Raw genomic sequence first — 21,506 nt, 5'->3', positions numbered from 1 at the left:
CAATACTTTTGACTCCATACCCCTCACTGCCATCTTATGAACATCCAATGACAATCAGTGGCCAACCCCTAGCCTAGCCATGTTATGGCGTGGACCAAGTGTGCTGTTCATATTTCATATTGATCCGATTGAGAAAGGAAGGCTTCCTCTCTTGGCTTTGATCCAAATCTAGAGAAGCCTCTTTATCTGAATCCTCATTAACCTAAAATACCTCTTGGGTTTGGAGGCAATGTTGGAGAACCGGTCTCAAACAAAAAAAATGGATGCAGAAAGGATAAGGGAGGGTTGGGCAGTCACATACTCTCGTCATGGCCACTGTTCTTTGGTGCCGGCTGATGAAGAGACCAGAATATGGGACATGGATTCAGTAGCTTAAACTGTTTGTGTTCATGATGAATATGCTGAGTGTGCAATAGTGTAAGCTTGCTCAACTGTTAGTCAATATCTGTGTTTCTCAGAATTTGTGTGTGTATGTCTGGGTTTGTGGGTGTGTTTGGGTTTGCGTGTGTGTAGGTATGTGGGTGTGTGTGGGTTTGAGATTGTGTGTGTGTGTGTGTGTGTGTGTGTGTGTGTGTGTGTGTGTGTGTGTGTGTGTGTGTGTGTGTGTGTGTGTGTGTGTGTGTGTGTGTGTGTGCGTGCGTGTAGAAACCACAATGACACACACACACACAATGGAAGTTTGCACAGAATGTTTGGAAATATAGTTTCCTTTTTAAGAAGGCTAGCAACATAATTAAGTAAGGAGGCTAACCTATGTCACATATGTTCTTGTAAAGTGTGATTCAGATTATTACCTTAAACCTATTTTGAATGTATATTTAGCAGACTTTTATCCAAAGTACAGTTAGTTTTCTTTTTCCGATGCGTTTCATTAATGCTAAGCAGTAGTACAGCTAGACGGATGTTTTTTGGCATCGAACCCAGAGTGTTTCAGCTGGAAGTCCGACACCCTAACCGTGGACTAGACTAATCTACCTGCCCAGCCAGACCATATCAACAAGAGCTTTATATTTCTCATTCTGCCATGTGGCTTTTTCATAGATATATCAGAAATAATATGTTTGATATACTTCAGTCTGATTGTATGTTGCTATATGTATGTTGTTGGATGTTGTTGTATGTTTTCCCTAATTTCCCTTCGTTGCCCATAAAAAACATGTCAGTGGTAGGTTATCGGTTTGTTGTTATGGTTAGAGTATGAATATGGACTTTCACATTTTAACATCGACACAAACAACCATACACAAACACACAAACTGCAATATCAGCAGCCCACAAACAATGTGGAAAACAAGATCAACAGATAACAGTTGGCTTCAATAGTTTCTTTGTTCATGTTTATCTGATGTATTGCCTCTGTTTTTCACCTATCTCCACGAGGGAAAGAGAGAACCAAAACCCATGTTGTGAAACGTTCAAAAAGTTAGATTTAATCAAAGCAGAACCAAATACATGTAATGAGGAAGCTGTCCTTTTCTGACCACTGTTTTATCTGTTCTAGAACCTTATGCATATAGGGTCTGACTATGAGGTGTATTTCTATGATGGCGGTGGATTTGTCTAGCCTCTGAGGTCTAAGGGGCTGAACTCCCCGGCATATGACCACTCCGCATGTGAGTGGGGAGCATGTGAGCAGCAGAATGAAACCAAAAACACACACACACACAAAAACGCAATATTACAAATACACACACACGCACGCACACTTGTGCACTCACTCACACACATACACTCAACCATAAAAAACAACACACATCATACAATATTCCCCAGCCGTTGTCACCATGACCAAGGGGTTATAGTTTGTGTATAAATAGTGAAGAAATGGACTACAGAGCTCACTCGTCTCTAGCGACTCAGCACGTTTTACACATATTGAGACATAAAAAAAAAAGTTAGAATGAAAAAACTACTTCCACTTCTGCTGTGTCTGGCCTTGGCTGTTCTCCTCGCTCACGGTAAGTCTACAACGCTAACCGGCAGTTTGTAGTTCACCTGCCAGGGGGTGAGTTACAACTTTATAGCAACTTGACTTGAAAGTCAAAGTAGGTAGATTTCCGTTTTTCCTCGATTATGGGTGTTTTTTCTTGACCATCCCTTGTGTGATGGTGCACAATTATGTGTGTTGTGTACCTATCTTGTTTAACACAAGAGAGAGTATCGCTTAGATTGTCCAGCCATGCTGTTAGGTCTTGATGAAGAGAACTGATTATGCGGTTTGGTCGGCTTTTCTAAAAGGTGAAAATGCATTGTTGCTATCAGGGATGGACCATCCGCTACATTATCCAGAGTCATCGGACCTCATCATTAATTCTTATTAAAATTGTTTTATTTTGGTTTGCGTGTCGACAATTTCCATTTGTGTTGTTGTTTTGATTTGGTATTCACATTTAATCCGTGTAGACCTATGGTTAATCTAGGCTTTGAGTATTATCATTCAAACCCTTTTTAATGTGCCAGCCTGTGACAGGTTCATAATGTGAATGTAATGAAGCCTCTAATGGTACCACGTTGCCCAAAGGGTGTGCTACAATTTGATGTTAGCCCTGGTGCCCTGATTGAAGTATAACTTGGTTTGCAGGCCTTATTCTACAGCTTAACATTTCCCCTCTTGGAGGACATAGAAGACATCCCACTCAAGCAGTTTACCAAGTTTTCTTGTGTCAATTTCAAGTGCAAAGATAAGCGCTAGACACCACAACACTAAATGCTCAAATCTTGTTTCCACGGTTTCCGAACCTTCCTGGAGTTATCCCCGGCCAACTAACCAATATGGCCGCCATACGTGAATTAGTCTAAATGACTCCCTGGTCTATTGTTCCTTTTTTGATCCGTGTGTATTTATTCTCTGGGTGGGAAGGCATGCCCCCCATCAGCAGGAAGTTCAACACACACTGCCGCTGCGCCGAGGTGGAGTCCCGCATGATCCCCCCCGACCGCCTGAAGAGCCTCAAGATCTTCCCCCAGGACGCCCACTGTCACAAGACAGAGGTCATGTAAGTGGTTGACCCCCTCCGTGCACCGCCCAACCCCCCGTCGCCCCCCCTGGATCACATTGAACACCTCATTCTCTCTCTCCCCTATTCTCTCTCCTCCCCTCCTTCTCTCCTCTCTCGCCCCCTTTCTCTCCTCCTCACCACTCTTTCTTTTCCTCCTCTCCCTCCTTCTTTATACTCTCTCTCCCCGCTCCCGTCTCTTCTCCTCTCCCCTCTCCCCTCACCCTCCTCCCCTCTCTCTCCCGTCTCTTCTCCTCTCCCCTCACCCTCCTCCCCTCTCTCTCCCGTCTCTTCTCCTCTCCCCTCTTCCACCTCCCCTCTCTCTGCCGTCTCTTCTCCTCTCCCCTCTCCCACCTCCCCTCTCTCTCCCGTCTCTTCTCCTCTCCCCTCTCCCACCTCCCCTCTCTCTGCCGTCTCTTCTCCTCTCCCCTCTCCCCTCTCCCACCTCCCCTCTCTCTCCCGTCTCTTCTCCTCTCCCCTCTCCCACCTCCCCTCTCTCTGCCGTCTCTTCTCCTCTCCCCTCTCCCACCTCCCCTCTCTCTCCCGTCTCTTCTCCTCTCCCCTCTCCCACCTCCCCTCTCTCTCCCGTCTCTTCTCCTCTCCCCTCTCCCACCTCCCCTCTCTCTGCCGTCTCTTCTCCTCTCCCCCTCTCCCATCTCCCCGCTCTGCCTTCTCTCTTCCCTCCTCTCTCTATTCCCCCATACTGTCCTCCTCTCCCCCCTCTCTTCCTCTCCTCTCTCCACCTTCTCTCTCCCCTATCCCTCTTTCCCCCTCTCCCTCCCTCCCTCCCTCCCTCCCTCCCTCCCTCCATCTAATCGTATTATAGTGGACACATGTCAGCATTCTAACAGTTGATCTGTCTGTTGATCTAACAGTTGATCTGTCTTTGCCTGTAAAGTTGCTTTGGATAAAAGCGTCAGTCGAGTCAACCAGCCCAATGATTTGCCAACACATTATCTCCAAACACAAACTGTAACATGCCACATTCTACAAATTGTTTTATCTGTGAGGGGAAATCCTGCTTTTCGTAATAAGGAATTCACAACATAAAATGGTTTGGGGTGGAGAAAAAACGATAAATTAATTTAAAGGGGACCTATTATGCTTTTTCAACTTTTATGACCTATAAACGTTGTTATAATGATTGATAGTCATGTTTAACCATACCAAAGTGTCAAATAATGACGTACATGCATTTCAACGTTTTCCCTGCTGACAGTCTGGGGTGGCTGTGTAGAGCGCTAAACACTCAATGTTTGCGATTCACTTGTTCACATTTCCGGGAAATCATCTAGAGGCAATCCTGCCGCCCCCCATATGCCTGGTCAAATCTGCCCGCGCACGCGCTTCAAGGAAGGTAACCAATCACAACGGAGTGGGGTTGGCAGGAGGGGGGCGAGGGGGCGGAGAAGGACGAAACCGAGCGTTGACAGAGAATTTGAAAGCGCTCAGATGAGAGGAAGAGTTTCCCGAAAATCGACATCGTTTTTTTGTGTATGGTTAAAGATGACTATCAATCATTATAACAACGTTTATAGGTCATAAAAGTCAAAAAAGCATAATAGGTCCCCTTTAAATACATTTTAATAATGAACTGCTTTGTGTATACTCATAAGCAGTGCAAATCCAGCCAATAATCCCAACTAAACTTGGACTGAAAGTTATGAAACTAACAAGAATGTATACTTTTTAATGCATCTGTAATATCTTATTTCTATTTTATTTCTTAGTGCTGGATTGACCAATGGAGAGAGGATTTGTCTTAACCCCCAGTCAGCCTGGGTCAGGAAACTGGTGCGATTCGTCCTCCAGCAGCAGCAAACCCAGCCGCAGACTGAATAAAACACCAAATAATGCTGAAAGTATAGCCGAAAACCTCTGGCTTTTATCTATAAAGCCAACTGTGGCTTTACCTTTCATTTGATATAGACTATATGCATGCTGCTTTTATATGCAGCATATCATAAAGTGACACGAATGTTTTCTTTCTCAATGTCACAATGGTCTGCGGAGGGGGACAGCCGGGAGAGAATTCTTTATTGAAGAGGATTGATGTTTAGTGCACCCATGCGTCTGTGAATGTGGAGATGTTTCTGTGTTTTGACTTTTAAGTTTCACTGAAAGCAAAATATGTAGCATATTATTTATTTCTCGCCAAGTAGCTTACGACCAATTAAAAACAAGTCTCTGAATGTGTAATAATGTGTCAAACAACAAAATAAAATAAAATATTCACAATAAATACAATCGTGCTGTTACTTTGGTTTACTTATCGAATTGTAAAATGAACAACAAACCATGTTAGAGAAGAGAATGATGCCTTATTATATTTGTGGTCTGAGCCAACAACACAATCCAACTAATGACAGCACAGCATGGGCCAAGCAAGCAGAAACATCTTGAAGTAATATTTCTGGGAAACATCGATTAGCTTTTTATATTTGTTTGGTAACACTTTACAATAAGGATAGATTAATGGACCATTAATAAACATTAGTAATTAGCATTATATAGCATAAGCGCTAGGGTTAGTGGGTGAGGGTTAACCATGACACGCTTACCGTAGCGCTTATGCTAATAATTATTGTATAAATTAACATACTTCCTCCTCATGTGGATGCCCCCTGTAATCCTACTCTTACGTTCTGATGAAAAATATCTTACCCACAGTCGGGTTCAGTTTCATGTCACCCTCAAGAAAAACAGGCAAGCAAAGCCAACCAACAGGTTGGCAGGGGTGTGCCAAAAGGAAAGCTGGCGCTTATTCTGCAATGACAGATTGCATAGAGTAGCTGCCCTCACTACATGGTTAAGGTCACCAGGACTCAGGAGCTGCCTGTCTTGTTCCCCCATCAACCATCAACCCATCTAAAGAAGGTAAGAAATCATTAGCACACTGTTTAATGATGGAATTGAAGAAGGTTTTTAGGAAAGGGTAGAAGAGTAGGAGTGATGGTCACTCTTGTCTCTAAAAGTCGTGACACTGCTTGTTTCTTCTATAGCTTTGCAATGCAATTGAACTCTTATAGGCTTAAAATTACGTTGATAACGACTTCATTATTTATGTGTATGCCCTTATTCCTGTAGCTTCATGTTTCTGTGTTTGTATTATAGTCAGGTAAGGCACTCGGTAACTTCTTGCCTCTGACAGCTGCTATGAAAATAAATTTGACTTAATCACGTAAATTTAGTACGCAAAACAAACTTTGAAAAGCTAGCTGTGTTACTTCCTTTGACAAGCAAAATGTGCAGTTGTGATCCGGCTCCAATTGGACTATTTGTTTTAATTATTGCTCAAATCGAATTACCCCAAAATAATAATAATAATAAAAACCACTGTCACCTGTTTTACCAGACATGGCCGTGACGTCCACCACCACTGTGATCACAGTCGGCGGGGCCCCCAGCAGCCCCAGCAGCTGGTCCACTGAGCTCTGTGACTGCTGTACAGACACCAAAACCTGTAAGCTGGACTGCATTTGATATTTACTCTCTAGTTATTTAACAGGCGCTTCTGCACACTTTTACTTACAAATTCCTAATACCATATATAGTTTGGTATTGTGGAATTAAGTAGTATATAGGGAATATCCCCACAGGTAGATTGTAGATCAGTGAGGGTACCACATGCCATCATCACCAGTACTGCCCTGAAATGGATTGCACAACAGTTTTCAGGTATAATGGCGTTGTTTATCAGACAATATTTGCCCCTTAGTGAAGTGAATATAAAGTGAAAAAACATTGTTTCTACAAGTGTCCTATTTGAATGGTTGATTGTATGAGAAAGAAAAATCCCTGTCAACATCTCTGTCCATTGCTCCTTCCTCCTTCCTGCTTCAAATGGCTTCCTCATTCCTCATCTTCTCCGACCTTCTCCCCACTTTATACAATCTTCCAGCTCCTCCCTCCTTTCTATAATTGTTATTTTGAAAACAAAAGTATCAAATGGTGTTTTCCACTGATTTCCTGCATTCCTTCCCCCCCCCCTCCCAGGCTGCTGTGGCTTCTGGTGCTTCCCCTGCATGCAGTGCAAGGCCGCGGGGGACTTCGGCTGGTGCTGCGCCATGCCCCTGCTGGACTTCTTCTGCTGCGCCGTGTCCTGCTGCCTGCGCGCCTCCATGAGAGAGCGATACAACATTAACGTAATACTCACTTTATGCGCAACGCTCTACATAGGCGGGCTGGTGTTATGGCGTGCTTATGATTTTAACACTGATTAATGAATCTTTCTCTCTCCCTCTCTCTGTCCGTCTTTGTCTCTGTCTCTATGTCTGTCTGTCTGTCTGTCTGTCTATGTCTGTCTGTCTGTCTATGTCTGTCTGTCTATGTCTCTGTCTGTCTGTCTGTCTGTCTGTCTGTCTGTCTGTCTGTCTGTCTGTCTGTCTGTCTGTCTGTCTGTCTGTCTGTCTGTCTGTCTGTCTGTCTGTCTGTCTATGTCTCTATGTCTGTCTGTCTGTCTGTCTATGTCTCTCTCTCTCTCTCTCTCTCTCTCTCTCTCTCTCTCTCTCTCTCTCTCTCTGTCTGTCTGTCTGTCTGTCTGTCTGTCTGTCTGTCTGTCTGTCTGTCTGTCTGTCTGTCTGTCTGTCTGTCTGTCTATGTCTCTCTCTCTCTCTCTCTCTCTCTCTCTCTCTCTCTCTCTCTCTCTCTCTCTCTCTCTCTGTCTGTCTGTCTGTCTGTCTGTCTGTCTGTCTGTCTGTCTGTCTGTCTGTCTGTCTGTCTGTCTGTCTGTCTGTCTGTCTGTCTGTCTGTCTGTCTGTCTGTCTCTCTCTCAGGGTTCGGGCTGTAATGACTGCTGTGCGTTGATGTGGTGTTACCCGTTCGTCTGGTGCCAAATGGCTCGGGAAGTCAAGATCCGCAAGCATGGAAGTGCACCGCCCACCACTACGGTGATCACCAACCAGGTCACCTCACGCTAGGGGCTCCGAGCCAGGGGCCACTAGGGAGCCAAACTGAAGCTAGTGGCCCTGGCCTTGGCTGTTTCCAATCTAGTGGTCTGACCAGTAGATTGGTAGTGAAGACTTTTAAGGTCTTAGATTATTATTTAGATTTAGAGAAAAATATTCGAAAACAAATGCGTGCCGAAAATATGAAATAAGTTGCATACAAATTGCAGTGTAAAATGACTGGAGATACAAAGTCAGTTGCCCGTTGAAAGATTGTGCTACATTAAAATATAATATATATATCAATAAGGTTAAACAACACAAAGTCTGACATGGAAAGACCTCCTCACAGACCTATGGGGTGCAATAGATACACTGGGGATTTGCAGGTGTTGTGGGAGAGGGATATACAAGTAATCGATGCACTGGCATTTATCCAGTGGACATTCCAGTGCATTAGCTCCATGTCTGTGATTTTAGAATTGTGCATTCAGTGAGGAATGGTGATCTCAATAATGTGAAGATCTGTTGTATATGTATAGTACACATAAGGGGGGGGGGGGGGGGGGCTGTTGGCTTTTTTTATTTTTGCTTTTGGGCGCAAAAGTATACCGTAATAAAACGATTTATATGGAAAATTTGCCTGGGTGGAACCACTCGTGGATGGGCACGTTTTGTTCTTGGGAAACTTTCTAGATATTTTTGGGCTTCGGTAAAAAGAGCAGGTTTAAGTTATGACACCAGGGAGAGGGATGGCTTTGCTGTTAGACTGGACCATTCAAAACTAGAATATACATTTTCAAAATGCAAAGCTTTAAAGAAATTGTGTTTATAAGGTTAAACATATATGAACGGAATGTAGGCTATTACAATATTGTATTAGCAAAGTGTTAATTTGATTAGCCTCATTCTCATTTTTATTTGGGGGAAAATTTAAGATTAACAGTAATTCAGCGGACATACAACCCTTTGAAATGTTATAAAACATAAAAAATATATTTGATGTTCTTTGCCTGGATAATGAGGTCGAACAACTGAGGAGTCGTTGCATTCTAAAACCATAACCGGTTAAGTTGTTTAAAAAAACCGTCTCATTAAATATATAGGAATACTATTCGATATTGATTCATAACGTTAATCCGTTGAATGCAATAGGTTTGATTTAACTCTGATTTACAATCAAAGTTAAATAACATTATTACCCTGTAATCCCCCTGCTACACATGAATTGAAAGTGATCACTAGGAACTAACAAGCCAATGAGAACTCTACATGTGCCTGGATGAAAAAAAAAAAACACCCACTCATACTTGATAGGTTTCGCTTCCTCGACTTTGGAAACAGAAAGTGACCTGTTGCGCCTTCAGTTTCATCGTTTAAACGTCGCGCGGCGCACCACACTTCAAGGCATTCTCCAGCAGGAACACACAGGCCCCGACATTATTAGAAATTGACCAGAAGATAAACCTCTCCCCCTACTTTTCTTACCTGAACGTCCAACTGGGAAGAGCAGAAGATAAAGTAAGACATCATTTCAAATGTTTTCACACAATATTTTATTTCATTAGGCTATTTCATGTATCTAATCTAATCGCTAATCAGTTGGCCTACCGTTACATCAAGTGATTACATTGACATAGCTTTGATTGTTATTCTTCTGATTTTCTGGTTATTTGATTTAACTTTGAAAACAAGCGGGCAGAGCTCGAGGACAATGCGACAACCTACAGGTCCTAGCTTATTATGAAGACCTAGAGGGTTTATTTAATGGCGCTACATCCGCCAATATCGCACGACTACCGCCATCTTTTGGTCATCCTCTTTGCATCTGTGCCTTTTGGCTTTCATAAATATCCACGATACAAATGTATGTCATAGGAACCCCTTTCAGTCGTAAATGCAGTGAAGCGTTAACGTTGCTTCAGAACAAAAGTGAATCCAAGGCATGCCTTTGGTTCACTAAAATAGATTTTCTTAAACCAAAGGCATGCCCATGCAAAGAGGACGACATAAGATGTACGTAAAGTTGCAATAATGTTGAGTTTATCAGCATTTAATACAATCAGGTAAGACTTTTATTTTCATGAATATGGCACCACACGTTAGTCGCCATTTTCATTCTAGCTAGCTTAAAGTCATTTTATTTGGCTTATATTCGGGGTTTGCCATGATATCAGTTTATGTATAACACAAGAAACCAAGCGAAACATGTTCAACAATTAATCTAAACATTTTCACCGTTGCTAGACATGGCCTACCAACAGCAACACCCGCCACCCTACCAACAGCATCCCTACCAGCAACCGCCCTACCAGCAGCAGCCCTACCAGCAGCAGCCCTACCAGCAGCAACCCCAGCAACAGCAGCCCCGACCAGCCATCACCAGCGTAACCACCACAACACAATCAGTGATGTCGGGGATGTGGAGCAGTGGTGTGTGTGATTGCTGCTCGGACATGGAAACCTGTAAGTCCTGAAATGGAAAACAGAGAAATTTGTAGTTTAGCAATCAACGGATCAACAAAACATACTCTTGGTTTGCAGATTCTTATCGTGGTAAATGTGGTACTGTAGTCCAATATTGGGCTGTACATGCAAAATGGTTTACAGCTCCAGCCCCGGAAAAAAAATGACTAAAACACAAACAACAGCAGAATTGCCACACCAGCCCATGTTGATTTTTAAATGGATGAAGCGAGAGAGTGTAGTGATATTCAAGTATAATTATATGGTTTACTTACTACTTTGCGACAAGATATTTAGCCCATCACTTACCTTCTTTTGAGTGGACAATAAACACTTATTAGAAAGGACCAGTAAAACAAAGATTTCCTCTATCTTCATCTTATTCTTCCTCTCCCAGGCTGCTGCGGGTACTGGTGCTTCCCCTGCTTGCAGTGCAAGACCACCGGAGACTTTGGCTGGTGCTGCTGTCTGCCCTTGGTGGACGTCTGCTGCGTCGTGTCCTGCTGCCTGCGCTCCTCCATGCGAGAGCGCTACGGCATAAATGTAAGCGGAAGGTCAAGGGTCATGGGCCGAACCAATGATGTGGTTAGAACTAGAATGCGCGCAGACGATTGGGTGGCAGTCACAAACATAACATCTGCCTGTAAACTTGAAGTGTATCGGTTGTTTGAATCGGAATTTGGTCTTGCTTGCTATAAATCTGACTTTCATAGCAAGGATTTTGTTGATGATGTTGTATCCGTTGGCAGCCAATTCCTGATGTCTGCATTCGAGCTCCTCTCTCTTACTCACATGTACAACAATCGTATTGAGTTAACTATAGCTCCGAACGATCTGCAGCCAAATCCCTCCCTCCCTGTCTCCTGCACCCCCGTCGCTTCCTGGAACAGCTCATCAGCTGACCCGTCTATAGGTCAAATTCAGGACACCCCTGACTTTGGTTGAAAAACACACTCCAGTTTGGATTGTAGAGTGTTATTGTTCTCAAACTCACCAGGAAGTGACTTTGGATAAAAGTGTGATAAATGATTAAATGGAAATAAATCCCTCATGAACTACCCCTCTCTCTCTCTCTCTCTCTCTCTCTCTCTCTCTCTCTCTCTCTCTCTCTCTCTCTCTCTCTCTCTCTCTCTCTCTCTCTCTCTCTCTCTCTCTCTCTCTCTCTCTCTCTCTCTCTCTCTCTCTCTCTCTCTCTCTCTCTCTCTCTCTCTCTCTCTCTCTCTCTCTCTCTCTCTCTCTCTCTCTCTCTCTCTCTCTCTCAGGGTTCATGCTGTGACGACTTCTGTCAACTGTTATGGTGTTACCCATGTGTCTGGTGCCAAATGGCGCGGGAAGTCAAGACTAGAGGAGGTCGTACTGGCAACACTTCGGTGGTCACCACCCAGGTCATCCAAGTCTAGGGGTCCCCGTTAGCGGCTGAGGAACCTTAAGGCCAAAAGATTGCACTAATGATTGTTCCATCATATTTTTTGTAAAAGAGTAGTTTCACTTTTAAACCAGCATTTCTTCCCATTGTTCCATGGCATCTTATAATGACCAAATAACATTTCAACTGAATGCAGCCATTGTTAAATTCAGCTAGCATTTTTTCAACTTAAGCTGTTTGAACACAGCTGTCCACAAGTGTTCTTATTATGTTTTATACATTCCTGACCTTTGCTATGCCTTCATTAAAATCGAATGTTTTTCCGAACTCACAAACCTTTATTATCATTACACTCAGCCTGCTTTTGTCAAATAAAAAGCCCAACAGAGTAGTTTAAGATGTAATATACCCTATTGTCATGTTTGGCTAGTTAAACTAAATTCCTGTTAAATGCATTCAATCATTAAAGAATGAAATATAATTTTGTTCAGTAATTCAGCTCTAATACAGATTCTGATTTTGGGCTTACAATAGCTAGTGCTTGGGGTGTCAGACTCCCAGCTGAAAATTACTGGGTTCAAACCCCAGTGTCTGAAGTATCCGTTGGCAACCCAGAGCAAGATGCCAAATCCATTCCACAGAATAATCCCAGTGGGTCCCACAGTCCAACGGTAAAATGCCAACCGCGCTGGGCTTCTATCCCGATCATTCAATTAAATACCATTCAATCTGGCAAACAAAAAACTAGTACATTTTTGTTTTTTTGTCCTTCGTTTTGTATGCTCCAAAAACAGAAATATAACTAGTAAAGTTATTATAACTCTTATTATATTGTAGGCGTAGCCAAACTTTCTTATCCGGTCTGCTAGCTCATGAAGTCCCTAGCTGACACACGGGTTACATCCCAGAAATACCTCACAAGGTAAGCCACACCATTGTTATTGTATTGCCAGTGTGAAAAGCTTCTGTACAGCAGAATAATGGTTGTGAGATGGAGGCCATCTGGGGCCGTATTCACAAAGGATCTTAGGGCTAAAAGTAGGTCCTTACTGGCGAATTTAGGAGTAACTCCTAAAAATAATGGGCGTGTCACTCTTAAATTTAGGACTCCTAACTTTTTTCACTAAGAGCAATTCACAAAGTATTTTAGGCCTAAAAGTAGCACCTAAGTCTAGGAGAGCTTAAAAGTCCTCAGGAGGACTCCTAACTCAGTAAGACCTATTCACAAAGAATCGTAAAATGCCTGCGAGACGAAATGTTAGGGTATTCAACTTGTTGTGGAGTTAGTGTGCGATGCAATAACATCCCCGACTAACAGGAATAATCAGATTAGTCCCGAAATAAAATGTTTGGCCACACTACTTTATTTAGCAGCAGGGGAAATGGAGGAACATTCCACAGCCAGACGATGATAATAATAATAAATGAAATTTATACAGCGCTTAATATGGTACTCTAAGACGCTTTACATATTGCCCTATCAAAACTATGTAAGACAGACTAGGAATAAAAGAAAAACAGAGGTTAAACATGAAGAATAAGGTGGGAGTTAGGTGGGGAAGGCTAGTGTGAAAAGGTATGTTTTGAGGGCAGATTTGAAAGAAGAGAGGGTTGGAGAGACTTTGATGTGGGAGGGGAGTGAATTCCAAAGGGTGGGGGCAGCAACTGAGAAGGCTCGATAACCCCAAGTCCGTTGCTCAGTCCGTGGAACTTGTAGTAGGTTGGCAGAAATGGACCTGAGGAATCGGGAGGGGGCGTGGTGATGGAGGAGGTCGGCAAGGTAGGGGGGGGGCTAGGCTGTTGAGGGCCTTGTATGTGTTGAGAAAGATTTTGTAGTTGATTCTGTGCTTAATTGGAAGCCAATGGAGTTCACAGACATGTGATGTGTTCTCTGGAGCGGGTACCAGTGAGGAGGTGTGCAGCTGAGTTCTGGACACATTGAAGTTTTTTGAGGACTTTGTTGGTGGTGCCGTAGAGAAGACCATTGCAGTAGTCAAGCCTGGATGAAATGAAAGCGTGAATGAGTGTCGCAGCAGCGGTAGTTGACAGGTTGGGGCGGAGGCGGGCGATGTTTCGGAGGTGGAAAAAGGCAGTTTTGGTAATATGTTTAACATGGGGGAGGAAGGAGAGAGTGGGGTCCAGGATAACTCCAAGGTTACGGATTTTGGTGGAGGGGGTGAAGGTGGAGCCGTCAATGTTAAGGGTGAAGTTCAGAGTGGAGTGAGTGAGGGTGTCAGGACCAATGATGAGGATTTCGGATTTGTTGGAGTTGAGTTTGAGAAAGCTGTTTTGCATCGAGGTCTTGATGTCAAACAGTTGGAGAGGGTTGAGAGGGTGGAAGGACTGATGGTTTTGGAGGGGAGGTAAAGCTGTGTGTCATCGGCGTAACAATGGAACCGGAGTCCATGGTGACGAAGGATCTGACCAAGAGGAAGCATGTACAGAATGAAGAGGAGTGGACCAAGCACAGAACCCTGGGGGACACCGTGGATGAGAGGAGTATTGGCTGATTGACAGTTGTTGATGGCGATGAATTGATGTCTGTCGGAGGGATAGGATCCAAGCCAGGAGAGGGCGGTACCAGTGATGCCAAGGGTGGATTGGAGACGGGAGAGGAGAATGGAGTGATTGATCGTGTCAAAGGCAGCACTCAGGTCAAGGAGGATGAGGATATTTAGGGAGCCAGTGTCAGAGGATAGCAGAAGGTCATTGGTCACTTTGAGGAGGGCAGTTTCTGTACTGTGTTTGGAGCGGAAACCGGATTGGAAGAGTTCAAAGAGGTTGTTGGTGTCGAGGTAGGTGATGAGTTGTTTGGCAAAAACACGTTCCAGGATTTTAGACAGAAAAGGTTGATTGGAGATGGGGCGGTAGTTGTTAGGGGAATCAGGATCCAGGCCGGGTTTCTTTAGTACGGGGGTGACTGATGCAAGCTTTAGGGAGGAGGGGACATGGCCGGAGGATAGAGAGGAGTTTACAGTGTTAGTGATGAGGGTGGAGAGAATGGGGAGACAGGCCTTTAGAAGTGTGGTGGGGAGCGGGTCCAGGTTGCAGGTTGTTGACTTCATGGTTGAGACTATGGAGGAAAGATCAGAGGAGGTGGTGGCAAATGTGGAGAAGGATTGACCGGTGGTTAGGGGGGGATCCGGTTTGGGACATAGGGCGGGGTCGATGGTCAACTGGCTGTGGATTGTGCTGATTTTATCATCATAAATGATGATGATGATGATGATGATGATGATGATGATGACGATGATGATGGCGATCAACATGACAATGAATTTGGCCGTGTGGAACCGAGTGGACTGGCATTTAGGGATGACTTTGAAAACACAGTTTAGGTAAACACCTTGGCACAAATCAGTCAACACTTGTGTAGTTCATAACATTTATTTTCTTTTAAATTGTACGTATTTTTATTGTTTGCTTTCTCTCTCTTGAACGTGCAGGCTACAACGTCATTATCGTGGTCTGCACAAAATTGTCATCATGAGTGTATTCTGCTAACTGCACCATAACTACTTAATAGGAATTCATTTCTAGCCTAGGCTATTTCCTTGTTTTTTGGTGATTCAGTGGGCTCGTCTGAACAACCAATCACTGAACTGACCCGCTTCTAAACTCGTGCACGAGAATTGACGTAATCCATAGCAACGGCGCGTCACTCTTAGTTCACTCTTTGTGATTTATCCGTAGTAAGAGTAGGTCTCAGCGGCTTTGTGAATAACTTTTAAGAAAAAACTCCTACGTAAAATGTTTTAGCACGAGTTAGGAGCACTCCTAGCGGTAAGATAAAATGCTTTGTGAATACGGCCCCTGAACATGAGCCCAGTGAAGAAGCCTTGGGGAGCAATAAACAACTAATCCTGACAGACCCCAATGGACTCGTCATTGAACACCCAGGGATCAATGAAGTATTTCTGATTTGGATTAAATTGAAAACTTTAGCTGCCAAAACATAATGGGCATGGAATTGAAAGTGTAGAGGCCTTTAAATGCTTTAAGTTTGAAGTGTCTAGGCTCTTGGTGTTCCTTGTATGGCATGGGAGCATCTGGATGAAGAGAAAGGACTTGGTTCACTTCTGAGCCAGCTGTTGATCAAAGCGTACCTTGCTTAAAGGCCGTGTTGCAGGGTTTATTTTCCAACGAAATTGTGCAATTTGCTTGTTGGTATTTAAGATTTAAACTGTTATTTATTGTATTTAATGTTGTTAGGTATCACAAAACGGAATGTTATACGAAAAAGTAGGTACTATTTTAGCGGTTTGCTGTTGTTTCTCATTTCCCCCAGAATGCATTGCATGACGTCACGTTGGGGAGACGGACCAAAGCCGCATTGAGACCCTTGAGAGTAGAGACTAAAAAGAGTGTTCAGCAGATTATACAGATACATAGATAAATACATTGATATTATATATAGTTAGTATATGCTACACGTGAACCTCTTCAGATGGCGCAATTTGTTTTGTTCGTTATCTTGGGATATTGGGCAATATCCCATGATTGACATCTCAAAGTCGATATTGTTTTCATCGCAAAATGTCAGCAGATAACAAATAAACCTTCGGTCTCGGGGCTATTCCCCACTATTCACTTCGCCTTCGGCAAATAATTGTTGACTAATAGCCTAGATAGATAAATAGCCTAGTCAAGTCTTTATTAATACCAAAATACACGTTGGGAATTCATTTAGGTGATTCGGCTCACAATAACCTATAGCCTACAAGACCACACAGGGGAGACAACAAGTCTGACTGGTAATACACAAAAAACATCACATTCAAAATAGACCAATGCGTAGACAGACAGACAGACAGACAGACAGACAGACAGACAGACAGACAGACAGACAGACAGACAGACAGACAGACAGACAGACAGACAGACAGACCTTGTGCACGTATGCAAATTAGACATGTGCGCCTAACACAAGAAAGACGTAATGTTGAGAAGTCATACTAAAAACGGATGGCAAGCGAAAGCCGAACCAGGCTGTATAAATCACATACTTTGGGTCCATTCTAACTTATGGTAAGAGAGGTAAGTCTTTACATCTTTGCAGTAACTGAATGTTGATGATAAAACGGATTGTTTTGCAAGATAAGTATGTGCGACTGTGCATGTGTCCTTTTCGGCTTCGGCATACTGCATGGTTATGAAGGCCTTGTGGTTAGTTGTGGTCTTACTCTACGTCCACACCAGAAGCGTCACAAAGTTTCGCTGCGAATATTTCTGTTTGCTTTGGTCGCTCAAGTCGCTCATGACGTACAATTCAATTTTGCAGACGCATTTAAAGGAGCCGTATGCTTTAAGTACATACAGCCATATCAAAGAGTGAACTCCCATACACTTTGGCCATATTGCAGAGACGGTTCTGCTTGTTGGATAAAGTGCTTCGACAGCAAGTGGGACAGTGATTCCCCTCCAATATATGTAGGTATTAAAAAAAACTCCTAAAATGTAATTACAACCAAGAACAAAAAAACGTTGCGTACTGTAGTAGGCTAGTTAAAATATGTTTCACTGATCTGCATCTGTAAATCATGATCTGCACTCATTCGTCAAACAAATTGACATTGGCGCAAATTACTAATTTGCATAGGAGGACAGGACTGGCTGGCTCCGCAAGGCAAATAATGGAACGTATTTATCTATCTATCTAGGCCTGTCTATCTATCTATCCATCTATCAACATGTGTAGTTTTAATGTGATATATTTTGTGTATGTCCAGTCAGACTTGTCTCCCTTGTTCTGTGTGGTCTTGTAGGCTACATGTGATCCGAATCACCTAAATGAATTCCCGACTATTTGTGTCGTTTGGTATTAATAAAGACTTGACTAGGCTATCTATCTATCTAGACTATTTAGGCTAATTTAAAAAGATTCACCTCAGGCTCCGTGAATAGTGGGGAATGGAGGGACAAAAGACAAGAGATATCCCTTATTAATAATGTGCAAGCAGTATTGCAGGGCGCTTTAAACAAATGGAAGAGCAGCTGTAGGGAGCCATACCTAAATGTTTGCTTAAAACAACCCTGCTGTGAAAGGACATTGTTGTTCCTGTATATGTTTGCCCTTCATTTGAATTGTCACACCGTGGGCCGCCTGACGCTTGCATTGGGACCGTGGAGCTCTTCCCTACATTTGAATGTCCTTTCCATTCACATAACTACGCAGACAAATCATATTGTGTGTGTCTGAAATTCACATTTTAGGCCGTTCTGTCTACTTATTCCGTAATCAACAAATAAACATAGTCTGACAGGATCGTGTTTAATCGCCCTTTTGGACGCTTTGGATAAAAAACAACTTTACACAGCAAACCCCCCCCCCCCAAGTGACCCACCATGTTGTGGGTCACTTCTCTGTGTAATCATTTAAAGGAGCCTACAGGTATTACACTGTGTGACTCCAATTCCAGCCAGTTCAGATCAGAGGTTTTCAATGAGGCCAATGGCAGCTAAAAAGTACAGAGTATCATTTTTGACCTATTAAAGCCGCAGCTCACACAGGATGTGTTTTATGTGGCTGTGGAAATATGTTTGACCACAGCTGAGGGGTGTGAGGATTGTCATGAACTAGGGTGATATGAAAGTAGGCCATATAGAGAAACACTCCATTTTAATGTTTTATTAACGGCCAACAACGTAATGACTGGCAATAACGTCATAATTTAAATGTAATAAAGAAAATTATGTAATAAGAATAGAATAGAATAGAATCTTTATTTGTCATTGGGTTAAATACAAAGTATTTACACAACGAAATTAAGGTTATCTCTCTAGGTAAATAGAAAGGGCGGCAGATGACCGTCAATGCCTCTATGTGTGGGGAACAGTAGCTGTGGGTTGCTTGGCTCTGTGAACACCAGTTATTATTTACATACATACAAAGTCCGCCTCCTCTGCTCTTTCCGGAGTCTCTGTTCCTGTCGTGTCGGTGGATAGTGCGGCCGGATAACTGCACAGCGTTATCGGGGATGGCAGGATGGAGCCAGGTTTCAGTCAGAATCATCACACAACAATCCCTGACAAAGTTGTCAGTTGCTATCTGCAGCTCGAGGTCATCCATTTTGGGAACGATGGATCTTACATTTGCAAGAAAGATACTTGGTAGCGGGGGCTTGTGTGGGTGCTTCTTTAGCCTCGTAAGCAGACCGGCTCGACATCCTCTCTTTTGCTTCCTGTTCCTCCGCCGTCGTCGCAGCTTCTGAGAGCCGACAACAATCCATGGAGACCCCGGTGTCCTTAATAAAATAAATTGCCAATAATGTAATAAAGTTGTTGGGCCAATAACGTGATAACTTTTTGCCTATAATGTAATAACTTATTACGTTATTGAATGGTTATTACGTTATTGGCCTTGTATTAAAAAAATCCTTTGAAAATGTAATAACTGAGCCAATAATGTACTGACTGTGGTATTACTTATTTTATTTTCAATTTCTGGAGAGAAACGGTCACATTTAGCCTTAATATTTGCCATCTTGCAAAACATGCTTAAATATCTGGTCGATTTGGATTTATATGTAACTCTTAGGGTTCCGCTATAGTACTCTGTGTATCCAACTCCATGACCACGCTTTGACAGTCGTGAGCCTTTTGGCCTCCATCGTTCTGAGTGGCTACGGAGAGCACTTTTTGCAGTATCATAAATTAAGCTTTATTTTTACTCTGGGATTTTTGAATCGGCCAAAACAGCCTTGGGGCCAGCCTGATCTGCAGTGACATCAGATCACTTGGACAACTGCTGCATGAAGGGTAAGTATTGGTGAGTACTCTTGCATATGGTGTATATTCTCTTTCCAACACTGTTACGACCCGGCTCGAGGGAAGTAACATATAGTCGACAAACAAGGATTAAGTATACGAAAACCGGGTTTATTGTTACAATAGGTTGAACCGACGGGTGAATGAGGACCATGCTGCTGGCTCTGGCTAGAGGAGGTGTGAATAAAGCCTCCCAGGCTTTATAGGCAACAGCTGGTGCCAGGTAACGAAGCGAAGGAGGGGCTGAAGGAGGAGCTCCAGGAGCACTGCAAAACAGGGAGCAGATCTGCACATAACAGACACACAGACGTTGGATGCAGTGTGGCTCTTCAGTGCCCTATACCACGAAGCTCGCTGAACATACCCAGGCTTTCTTGGGAAAACCTGGCTCGACAGAGCCGCAACTCGCAATCAGAGTTAAATGGTACCACGAAGCTCACTTTAGATTCAATTAGTTGAACCAGGTTTTCCGCTTTAGGTTCAGTGCGCGTTCACGTGAAAGGGGCGTTTTTTGCGTCATTTTTCTCACCTTTACGATCGATCAAGCAGTCTATATGCGTAGAAGTGAAAATATTCTGCATATTGTCTGTAAAATAACTATGCCAAATGCAGAATTGTTCGCCATTAATCCAAATAGAATGATGATGATTTAAAAATGCATAAGCAACGTCCATCCTGCCTTATTCTATCATTTAGGGAATTCACTTTAAATACACCCAATTTAAGAAATGTATGGCATGTTTTCGACTGCCGAGAGGTAGCGGCTCTAGCGTAATGGATTGGTATAAGACCCGAAAGCCAGCGACCGGGGTTCAATTTCCCCGGTCTATCATCATGCATTTTACCCCCATAGATGTGGTGCCAGCACGGCATTGAAAATATGGGTTCAAGTTCGAAATAAGCACAAAAATATAATTCCATAAGCTTTAGTGAATAAGTATTCCATATGCATGAGAATTAGGACTTTTTAAGCTTCACATAAATTTGCATCACTTGGGAGTCGACCCCCCCACGCAGAAACTCAAGACTGACTGTCCGTCCACACCAGAAGCGAATTGAGCGACCAAATCGCCGGAAGTCATTCACTTTCTATGGGCAAGAGCGACCAGAGCGACCAAAGCGACCAACGCTACCAGCGGCCAAAGTTGAGCGACCAGAGCGTCAAAAAGAAGTTGAAAACTTTTTAACTTTATGCAAATGACTATTATTCGCTTCAGCGACCAAACACTGACAGCCAATCGGAATGTAGACGCTCTTCGCTTGCGTGGATCCCAGGGAACATCGGCAGGCACTTTGGTTCCTACCTACCTTTATTCACTCACTTAACAAAATGTCGGCTGAAGTATTAATCGCGGCTGTAACTGGGCACCCGGTGTTGTACGAACCCACCCTTTTTCAGTTCAGAGATCGAAACGCCATAGTGGTTTGGATATCAAGTGATGATAAGCGGGAGTATTTATAGGCTACATCTAGAACGTTCGTATTTAAGCGGGAATCATTATAATTTGCTCTACATGCCACCAATCTAACCAACCAATCGCGTGTAGCATGCTTTAAACAAAACCAAAAAAGTATTTGAAATCGTCACATAAACAAACTAATCGACAAGACGAGGGATAAATGACAAGGGATATATCTCTTGTCTTTTATCCCTCTATTCCCCACTATTCACGGAGCCTGAGGTGAATAATTTTTAATTAAATAGTCTAGATAGATAGATAGTCAAGTCTTTATTAATACCAAACGACACAATGTCCCAATGTCTATTTGTTTTGAATGCGACGAATGAGTGCAGATCATGATTTGCAGATCCAGATCAGTGAAACATATTTTAACTACTAGAGCACGCAGGGTTTTTTGTTCTCGGTTGTAATTAGCCTACATTTTAGGATTTTTTTTATATTGGGGGGAATCACTGTCCTACTTGTTGTCGAAGCACTTTATCGAACAAGCAAAACTGTCTCGGCAATATGGCCAAGGTGTATGGGAGAGTTCACTATTTGATATGGCTGTCTGTAGGGCCTA

At 43.1% G+C, this 21,506-nt stretch overlaps 3 protein-coding genes across 3 annotated transcripts; all 3 read left to right on the top strand.

The window, feature by feature from the left end:
* The first annotated feature begins 1,295 nt into the window (after nucleotides 1–1,295).
* Nucleotides 1,296–5,226, top strand: LOC130369833 (interleukin-8-like). The gene is made up of 3 exons (XM_056575397.1): nucleotides 1,296–1,958; nucleotides 2,861–2,996; nucleotides 4,727–5,226. The coding sequence occupies exons 1-3, from the start codon at nucleotides 1,901–1,903 to the stop codon at nucleotides 4,836–4,838; spliced, it is 306 nt and encodes a 101-aa protein (XP_056431372.1). The 5' UTR covers nucleotides 1,296–1,900; the 3' UTR covers nucleotides 4,839–5,226.
* A 471-nt stretch (nucleotides 5,227–5,697) lies between these two features.
* On the top strand, nucleotides 5,698–8,430 carry LOC130369832 (cornifelin homolog B-like). The gene is made up of 4 exons (XM_056575396.1): nucleotides 5,698–5,873; nucleotides 6,352–6,459; nucleotides 6,993–7,141; nucleotides 7,772–8,430. Exons 2-4 carry the CDS (start codon nucleotides 6,354–6,356, stop codon nucleotides 7,913–7,915), a joined length of 399 nt encoding a protein of 132 aa, XP_056431371.1. The 5' UTR covers nucleotides 5,698–5,873; nucleotides 6,352–6,353; the 3' UTR covers nucleotides 7,916–8,430.
* Nucleotides 8,431–9,218: 788 nt separating this feature from the next.
* LOC130369831 (cornifelin homolog B-like) lies at nucleotides 9,219–13,347 on the top strand. Its single transcript, XM_056575395.1, has 4 exons — nucleotides 9,219–9,403; nucleotides 10,130–10,348; nucleotides 10,746–10,891; nucleotides 11,611–13,347. Exons 2-4 carry the CDS (start codon nucleotides 10,132–10,134, stop codon nucleotides 11,746–11,748), a joined length of 501 nt encoding a protein of 166 aa, XP_056431370.1. The 5' UTR covers nucleotides 9,219–9,403; nucleotides 10,130–10,131; the 3' UTR covers nucleotides 11,749–13,347.
* The last annotated feature ends 8,159 nt before the right edge of the window (nucleotides 13,348–21,506 follow it).

Source organism: Gadus chalcogrammus, chromosome 17 (assembly GCF_026213295.1).
Source record: "Gadus chalcogrammus isolate NIFS_2021 chromosome 17, NIFS_Gcha_1.0, whole genome shotgun sequence".
Classification (NCBI taxonomy): Eukaryota; Metazoa; Chordata; class Actinopteri; order Gadiformes; family Gadidae; genus Gadus; species Gadus chalcogrammus.
This window is presented reverse-complemented; position numbering and strand designations above follow the sequence as displayed.